General features: G+C 34.1%; 1 protein-coding gene across 1 annotated transcript; it reads right to left on the bottom strand.

The window, feature by feature from the left end:
* Positions 1–7883: 7883 nt before the first annotated feature.
* LOC128862696 (uncharacterized) lies at positions 7884–8786 on the bottom strand. The gene is made up of 2 exons (XM_054101356.1): positions 8457–8786; positions 7884–8306 (listed from the first exon to the last, which is right to left on the bottom strand). The coding sequence occupies exons 1-2, from the start codon at positions 8741–8743 to the stop codon at positions 8261–8263; spliced, it is 333 nt and encodes a 110-aa protein (XP_053957331.1). The 5' UTR covers positions 8744–8786; the 3' UTR covers positions 7884–8260.
* Between the last annotated feature and the right edge of the window lie 1069 nt (positions 8787–9855).

Below are 9855 nucleotides of genomic sequence, written 5' to 3'. Positions count from 1 at the left end.
AGGTTGCAGGAAGCGCACAATGGGCTGTAAAGATCAGCTTATTATAGACACTGTTATCACAGGAGTAGCTCTGAGAAGAAGGCGGAATTTAAGCGTCGCATTTATTGACTACAAAAAAGCTTTTGATTCAATGCCGCATGATTACCTATTAGAGATATTAAGAATATACAAAATCGATGCTGCCACTGTTGCCCTCTTGGGCCGCTTAATGAGCAAGTGGAATACAAAACTGGTTCTAAATGGAACTGTTTCGAAACAGATTTCAATCAAACGTGGTATATTCCAAGGGGATGCCTTAAGCCCGTTATGGTTCTGCATTGGTCTCAATCCACTTAGCAGGCTTCTCACACTTAAACAAAATGGCTTTATACTCAAAACTGAAGTAAGAGAGCACACGTTCAATCATCTTCTGTTTGTTGACGACTTGAAACTGTACGCAAACAAAAAGCATAAGCTATATGAGCTGATAGATGCCACTAAAGCTTTTAGCGATGACGTGGGAATGGAATTTGGACCAGATAAGTGCAAAATAATACATTTGATTAGAGGTCAGCTTGATGAATCCGAAGAAAACTACGCAGTAGACCAAAATACGATTATAGACAACTTGCATAGCAGCGAATCTTATAAATATTTAGGATTTCTGCAACTTAAAGGAATCAACCACACGCTAGTAAAGCAAAACCTCATTAAAAAATTTGAGGCACGACTGAAAGCTATATTAAAAACTAGTCTGAACAGTGGAAATAAATGCAAGGCAATCAATACCTGGGCCATACCTCTTTTGACATACTCGTTTGGAGTAATAAAATGGTCTCAGACAGACATCCTTCGGATTGAAACGCTGATACGCACCACTTTCACAAAGTTCCAAAGCCATTACCCTCAAAGCGCTGTGGAAAGAATATCGCTTCCTCGAAACGTTGGTGGGAGAGGAATCATTAATATAGCGCGCCTACACTTTTCGCAAACTTTGAAGTTACGTACATATTTTCTAAGCAGCGAGTCCCATCTATTTAAAGCTATCGCTATGGCAGATAATGGCTTTACCCCGCTAAGTCTGATGGAGCAGAATATCCCAGTACCTGAGGGGGTTAAATCCCCAGCAGAAATGATCGCAGCATGGAAGGCAAAAACAATACACGGTGCCCATCCGCATGATCTCGAAATGGAATGGATAGACGCACAGTCATCCAATTTATGGTTGAAAAGAGGAAAACTATTTTCTGAAACAGAAGGTTTCGCAATCGCTATCCAAGACCGAGTTATTCCAACAAGGAATTTCCGAAGGTCGATACATGGCGAGGCAATAGAAGATAGATGCCGAAGGTGCGGCATTTACGGTGAAACAATCGACCATATAATTGCTGGATGTAGCGTACTTGCCCCCCGTGAATATGTCATGAGACATAACAATATAGCAAAGATCCTCCACCAACAACTCGCGATCAAACACGGTCTCTTACAAGCAGAAGTCTTGTATTTTAAATATGAACCAAAGGCAATAATCGAAAATGCAAATTTTAAACTGTACTGGGACAGATTTATATCCACAGATCAAACAGCAGCTGCCAACAAACCTGACATTATCTTGTTCGACAAGACAAATAAAACGATCGAAGTAATCGATATAGCGGTGCCCCTTAATCGCAACATCCAAAGCACATACTCCACCAAAGTATCGAAGTATGCAGCTCTGGCCATAGAACTTAAACGGATGTACAAAGCGAGGGAAGTGAATATAATACCAATAATTATATCTTCCACTGGATTAGTGCCTAAGCATTTAATAAAAAACTTGAAGAAGTATGACTGCCAACACCTCTTAGAAGACATGCAGAAGTCGACCATACTGGACACATGTGCAATAGTTCGTAGATTTTTAAATATTTAAGCAATAGCAATCGCATGGGCGTAGAACTTGGACTACGCTCCACCAGAGCACAATCCCTTGAAAATTTTATCCGGGATGTGTAATCTCCGGCAATAGCCGAGATGGATTAAGCTCAAATAAAATAAAATAAAATAAAATAAAATAAAATAAAATAAAATAAAATAAAATAAAATAAAATAAAATAAAATAAAATAAAATAAAATAAAATAAAATAAAATAAAATAAAATAAAATAAAATAAAATAAAATAAAATAAAATAAAATAAAATAAAATAAAATAAAATAAAATAAAATAAAATAAAATAAAATAAAATAAAATAAAATAAAATAAAATAAAATAAAACAAAACAAAATAAAAATAAATAAAATAAAATAAAATAAAATAAAATAAAATAAAATAAAATAAAATAAAATAAAATAAAATAAAATAAAATAAAATAAAATAAAATAAAATAAAATAAAATAAAATAAAATAAAATAAAATAAAATAAAATAAAATAAAATAAAATAAAATAAAATAAAACAAATTAAAATAAAATAAAAGAAAGAAATGAAATAGAAGAAAAAAGTAAGTATGAAAACTTAAATTAATATAATAAAAAAGACGAAAATAAAACAAAAAGGATAAAATAAAATTAAATAATATATAATATAAAAAACATAAAAAATATAAATTGAAAAATATAATATACAACATAAAGAAATTAAAAAAGGAGCTAAAATACAAAACAATAAAGTTATATTATATAAAAATTAATAATAACTAAAACTAATAATCATTAAAAAATTAATAATTAAAAATAAAATAAATAAAGGAAAAATAATATTGGGTTGGGTTGGTTTAAGGGTGACCCCGCATCGGAGTGCCACATAGACCGCAAGTTGGGTCCGTTGTGTTGCCCTAGAGCTCATTATGTTACATGATTTCCCCACCTAACCGAGATTTTTATTGTGGATTTTGGTCAAAGATATTAATTCGTTTCGAGAATTTGATGAGAGATTCGATTTTCAGGTTCGAGAGTACTGAAAGATTGTCAATTGTTGGAGAGCCAAGAAGAGCGAGGCGACTTCTGGCTAGACCGGGACATCTGCACAGCAAATGTCTGCTCGATACTTCCTCATCTTCGTCCTCGCAGTATCTGCACAGGTTGTTTTGAGGAACCCCGAGCCGACGTGCGTGAGTGCCCAACAGGCAGTGGCCGGTGATAAGAGATATTATATGCCTTAGTTCGTGTTTCGAAAGACTTATAAGGGTTTTGTCTGTTTCAGATTGTAGGATGGCCAGATTTGTCTGGTCGTAACGCAAGTAGTTTCCACTCGCCACCTCCGATCAGCAATGCTGTGAAATTCTCGATCAATGAGTAATTTACATGTTGAGAGCGGAATGTGGATTGTGGGTAAGTTACTAACATTTGATTGCGCAGCTCCAGCTCTTGCGAGCTCATCAGCTGTGCAGTTACCTTCGAATCCACTGTGACCCGGTATCCAGATAACTTGGACAGAATTCTGAACACTTATCTCGTTAAGAGATAAGAGACAGGATCGAACCACATCTGAGTGGGTATAAGAGGAGCTGAGTGCTCGAACGGCCGCTTGACTGTCGGTGAAAAAGCGGATATCCTCTAGTGATATTCTATTTTCTAAGAGAGTTTTCGCAGCATACCAGATAGCGCATACTTCCGCTTGGAATACGCTACAGTAGTCGGGTAATCTAAATGATAGATTGATGTGAGGGGAATTGGAAAAGATTCCAAATCCCACTTTGCCGTCTTATTTTGAACCATCTGTAGTCAGAGGGCCATTGATTTCGGTTAGATTTGCCTTCCATTCTTCCCTAGTTGGGAGTGAACAGGAGAATAGCAAGGGTGGTGATGGAAGACTTACATGATAGTCTATGTCAGAAGAGATAACGGTGTTCCTGTTCAGTATGGCCGAATGGCCAAGATACTTATTCCATTTCGATATAGCATTCATGCGTGTCGCTGCTTTCGCTGCAATCGCTTTGCCAGCCAGATCGATAGGGAACAAGTGAAGCAACGTATTTAGAGCCTTAGTAGGTGTTGTACTTAAGCATCCTGTTATCAGGAGGCAGGCTGTTCTTTGAACTCGATCAATTGTGGCTACTCTACACCGTTTTTCGAGTGCTGTCCACCATACAACCACACCGTAGAAGAGTATCGGTTTGATGATCGAGGTATATATCCAATAAACGATCCGAGGTGAAAAACCCCAGGTTTTGCCTATAGCTTTCTTACAAGTATAAAGAGCTATGAAAGCTTTTTTACATCTGTTTTCGATGTTCAATTTCCAACTCAACTTCCTATCTAGAATAACTCCTAGATATTTAGCTGAATCAGATAGGAGTAATGATTCCCCTTTTAAGGTTATTGTTTGCAGTGGAGGAGATTGTTGTTTCCTATTGAAGAGAACAAGATCTGTCTTTGCTGGATTCGCATTTAGTCCGCATTCGGTGCACCATTTTGACAGAATATTGATTGAGCGTTGCAAGAGCTCAGTGAGGGTATTCAGGTGTTTGCCTGACACGCAGAGAGCAATATCATCTGCATAGGCTACAACCTTGCAGCCTGCTTTTTCGAGATTTCGAAGCAAACTGTTTACAGCGAGATTCCAGAGAAGGGGTGAAAGTACTCCGCCTTGAGGAGTGCCTTTGACGGCGTACATTCTCATGCGGCTTAACCCAAGCTCTGAAGTGATTATTCTATTTTGGAGCATTTGTTCGATCATCTTTCGGATGGAGTAATTAATACCCAATTTGGCAATTTCAGACAAAATAGCGTTGGGTTCTATATTATTAAAAGCACCTTCTATGTCCATAAATGCGACAAGAGAGTACTCCTTATTGTGAAGGGAAGTTTCCACTGTTTGTACCAGTGAATGAAGTGCCATTTCAGTCGATTTCCCTTTAGTGTAGGCATGTTGTGCCTCAGAGATCAACTTAGTATCAAGTTGGGTTTTGATTTGCTCATCTAAGACTTTTTCAAAAGCCTTTAAGCAAAAAGAGGTTAGGCTAATGGGCCTGAAGTCGTTTGCTTTGCAGTGTGAAGGTTTCCCCGTTTTCGGAATGAATACTACCTTCGATTTCTTCCAAGTTGTCGGAAGGTAAGAGAGATTTAAACACTTGTTAAAGATCCTTGTTAACCAAGGCAGTAGAATTTCCAGTCCTTCTTGAAGTTCTGCTGGAATGATGTTGTCAGGACCTGGTGATTTAAATTTTTTAAAGCTTAGTATTGCTGTAGAGATGCTATTAGAGCTGATTAGATCTGATCTATTCCCATAATTACTCTGAAGAGTGCTGGGAAGTGCAGGTAAGTTGGCAACACAGCCTGGAAAGTGAGATTCTAGAAGTATTCTAAGAGTGTGGTCAGTTGAAGTAGGGTTTGATGCAAGAATCTTGCGTAGTCTGCTTACTTCTGAGGTGTTCTCTAATTCTTGAGTGTATGATCGCCAGGATGTGCGTTTTGCACTTCTGACAGCTTTCTTAAAGTCTTTGAGACATTGTCGATATTCTTCCCATTCGTCTGTTATTTTAGATTGGTTAAAAATAATATTACATATTAAAAAAAAAATAAAGTTAAACTAAAGGTAATGAAAATAAAATAGAATAAAACAAAATTATATTTACAAAATTAAGTGAAATAGAAAAACTCCTGCAAACAAATACAGCAAATGAAAACATAATAAAATAAAAGTAAATATAAAATCAAATAAAGAAAAAATGGAAGAAAAAATTTAATTAAAAATATAAAATAAAATAATATAAAAAATTAAGTCAATATAAAACAAATAATAATATGTATATACTTAAATAAAACAAAATAAAAGAAAATAAAATATAATAAGTACAATTAAAAAAAATATAAATCTAAAAAATACAATATCTAACACTAAAAATTATTAAAGGCACTAAAATAAAATAAAATAGACAATAAATAAACAACTACATAAAATAGGAAGAAGATACATAAGGAAGAGGAATAATAAAAAAATTAATAGCTATAGACAAAAATGCCGTAAAAGCAAATGAAATGAAATGAAATATAGCCTAAAGTGTATCTCCTTTTCCTCTACGTTATATTTTTTTCTCTCTCGCAGAACGGTAATGCCCAAAACGTTGCATGACCTTGAAATTTTACTCTCAATTCTCGTTCGTTCATCGACGCCTAAGAAGTTACACTTCAATAAAAAACGAAATTAAGAAAAAGGATACATAAAAACATCAAAGAAAACAAAATAGGAGAAAATCAAATAAATTAAACCTATTTCCTTTTTTACATTTTGATTTTTTATGCTATTTCATCTTATTTTATAAAATTACAAAATACAATACACAAAATAAGAAAAATTTGAAAAAAAATGAAATACAATAAAAGTAAGTAGACTAAAAAATAAATAATAAGAAATAATAAAAAAAAAAACTTAAAAAAAAATGAATAAATAAATTTAGAAATAAAATTTAATAATATGTAATAAAAAACAAATGTAATATAGTAAAATAAAAATAAAATAAATTAAATGAAATAAATTAGAAGAAAATAAAATGAAATTGACGAAAATAAAAGACATTATATTAGAAATAAATAAAATAGTTTATATAAGACATAAAATAAAATTAAAAAATTTCGTTATTGTATTATTTTACTTAATTTTTTTTTATTTTAGTTTATTTAATTTTTTTATTTTCTGTTTATTTAATTTTTTCTGCTTGTTTTATATATTTTTATATTATTTTCTTAATTTTTAATTTTTTCTATTTAATTTAATTTATTAATGTAAGGGAGAATGGGGAGTTGTGAGACGGGTTTTGTTTTTGGACCCGTATTACTCAAAATCTTAATATTCTGCATATGTCAACGATGGAATCTTTAGTCAATGAATACTGGAAGCTATTGGTATGGCCTATTTAACAAAACTACAATTTTCCTTAAAATTAAAATTGTATATAATCATATAAAATATAATACAAAATACAAAAATGTGGGGAGTTGTGAGACACCATTTCTTAAATCAATAAAAATGACTTATTTTAGTTGTTAGTTCTTTATTAAGATGAAAAATAAAAAAGAAAAGACAATTGTTATAAAAAAGCGTATAAAAAATGCAATGCCATCAATCTGATGATTCACAGTGAGAACATGTATAATAACCAGTTCGTAAATTGGCACACTTTAGGTGCACAGCTCGATCGCATACATTGCAATGAATGGAGTTGTTTCTGCTTAACTTAAAACAGTAAAAACTCAAATTTAACCAAAAATTTCATGATATATATACAAACAATGCATGAATATTGCGAGGTACTTATAAAAGATGCGTTAAAACGTCGAAAAAACCGGTGTCTCGCAACTCCCCACATTTGTTGTCTTACAACTCCCCAAATCGTTTTTTTTATAAATGGCCGCGTAGTCATAAACACATCGAACGTTCATGCCCAAGTGGATGTGTAAATTCAAAGCTAATAGGACAATTAATAACTTGTATATATTAACATTTGCAATTTGCTTCAACAACTGATCGAATGTATCGCAAAACAAATGATGAAAAAACTTACCGAGAAATTCCAAAACACAGTAACTGGAGAGACGCGTCGAATGCATGTAAATACGACCAATGCTAGCTGAAAAGTGAGATCGCATCGAGAACACTTGTTGACACTTAAAATCGAATGTAAAAAAATGAATAATGCCGAAAGGTAACAATGTCTCACAACTCCCCATCCTCCCCTACATAAAAATTTAGCCAAAATAAAATATAATATACAAAAATTTAATTGACGAATGTATTGTACAAAAATTTGTTTATTTTATATTATTTTATTTAAATTTCAATTTATTTTAATTTATTTATAGTGATTTTTTTATTTTATTTGATCTTGTTTTATTTTATTTCAAATTTGTTTCTTTTAACTCGCTTAACTTTATTTTTATTCATGTAATTAACAAAATAGGAAAAAAAAATAAATTTACCTTTCACTTAGACACCTCTTCCGAGAGCGGCTGCATTTCATTTTCGCATCTTGTTGCTAATGCCAGCAACACCTTGTCACACTTCCATGCTTTTTCCATCACTTGACCCAAAGTCCATTACAGTTACGTTAGAGCAAAAAATCAATAATGCATCGAAACAATGCTAAATTGTCCTTTGACACAAATAAATTCTTGGAATTACGAAATCTTGCAATGTCTCAAAGGCGAATATTTCATAGAAACCCAACACAAATAATCTATAGCAAATCTGGATACAAAAAAACAAAGGAATTGCAACACAATAATCAACGGCAGTATCATCAACGTTGCACCTTGTGCAACACTCATTCAAGTCGAACAATGTGTGGTAACCTGTCTGTCGTCTATTTGTCTCGGCCTAGGCAGACAAGTTGTTCTGATTTTGCGCGCCTAAAAAGCAGAGCAAAAATGTGAGCAAAAAAACAAGCAAAAATAAAAAAATGCAGCAAAGCAAAAGAAAAAAAATGAAGTTAACCAAAAAAATTTGTCATGTAATGCATTGCAAGGTGATTGCTGTCAAAGAGTCACTAATTCACTCACCCGCTCAGTCGCTCATAGTTGTAAATGTCAGATGAGTTTCCATGAATCACTGCCAACTCCAACTGCGTGTGCTGCACTTTAGCCTTGTTTGGCTTTGCTTTGTTGCTGTTTGGCAGTTGGCCTGGCTGACTGCGGCGGAGGTGCATTATTTGGCAATACTTTGTCGATTTTGTCCTGCGCATAGGCGCTACTTCTGACCCAACTTCAAACGGATGCCGCCGCTCCAAAGAGCAGTGAATGGAATTGCAGTGCAGTGGCGTTGTTGTATTTAGTTTTTGCTTTTGCATAGTCTTCGGTTCAGCTGCGCCTACAGGTCTGCAGCTTTGTTTGATTTTACTACTCTGCACTCTTTATTTTCTATTATTTTGTGCAAACAATTGCGGCCTGCTGTCTAACCAAACTAACCTTTTGATTTTTTCTTTTTCCTTTTATTTTGCTTTGCTTTTGTTTTTGTATTTGGACTATTACTTTCTGAAGACGTTAATCAGCGCGCGCATCAATGATTCAGCAGCGTTTGCACTATTTTTATGGCATTTATTATTATTTGTTGTTTTTCCGTCTCTGCTTCTGTTGACAAGTCAGGCGTTAAATGCACCCCGCCTTCATAGTGCATCCTTGACTACTCAGAGAGGCTGCGAGTCTGCTTTTGAGCATTTTTTTTTTTGTTATTTGCGGTTACGATCAGCACTCTTCTTTCTTCTTATCATCTGGAAGGAGTCACTTTCTAGTGCAGTAGCGGGCGGTTTGCTTTCTTTTACTTTTTGCCTTTGATGTCAGATTAGATAAGTAAATGAGAAGATTAGACAGGTATTACGGCATGATTGCGATACTCAAACAAAAAATTAGTGGTTTTTTCGTAAGACTGACTGTTGATTGATTGGAAGCTGGAGATCCCAATCTGCAGAGGTTTCACTTTTAAGCTGCGAGCATCGTAACCTTTAGCGTTACTGAAAATCCTGTTTGTCATTATTTTTTTGTTAAAATTAGTTCTTTGCTTTATTTTCTTGTATACAAATTTAATATCTCTTTCAAATATTTACACTGTTCTTATCATTTTATATGTAAAAATTGGAAAGCGGTATTGAGATATCAATACCAGCGAACGGTGCTAACAGGAACTCTCAGTCTGCGCCTATAATTCATGAACAACCTCACTATGCATCTTCTTCTTCTTCTTCTTCTTCTTAATGGGCGCGATAACCGCTTACGCGATTTTAGCCGAGTTTAACTAAGCGCGCCGGTCGTTTCTTTCTCGTGCTAACCGGCGCCAGTTGGACACACCAAGTGAAATCAAGTCCTTCTCCACCTGATTTTTCCAACGCAAAGGAGGCCTTCCTCTTCCTCTGCTGCCACCAGCTAGTACGATATCGAATACTTTCAGAGCCACAGCGTTTATCTC

The sequence above is a fragment of the Anastrepha ludens genome, chromosome 5, assembly GCF_028408465.1.
Source record: "Anastrepha ludens isolate Willacy chromosome 5, idAnaLude1.1, whole genome shotgun sequence".
Lineage (NCBI taxonomy): Eukaryota > Metazoa > Arthropoda > Insecta > Diptera > Tephritidae > Anastrepha > Anastrepha ludens.
This window is presented reverse-complemented; position numbering and strand designations above follow the sequence as displayed.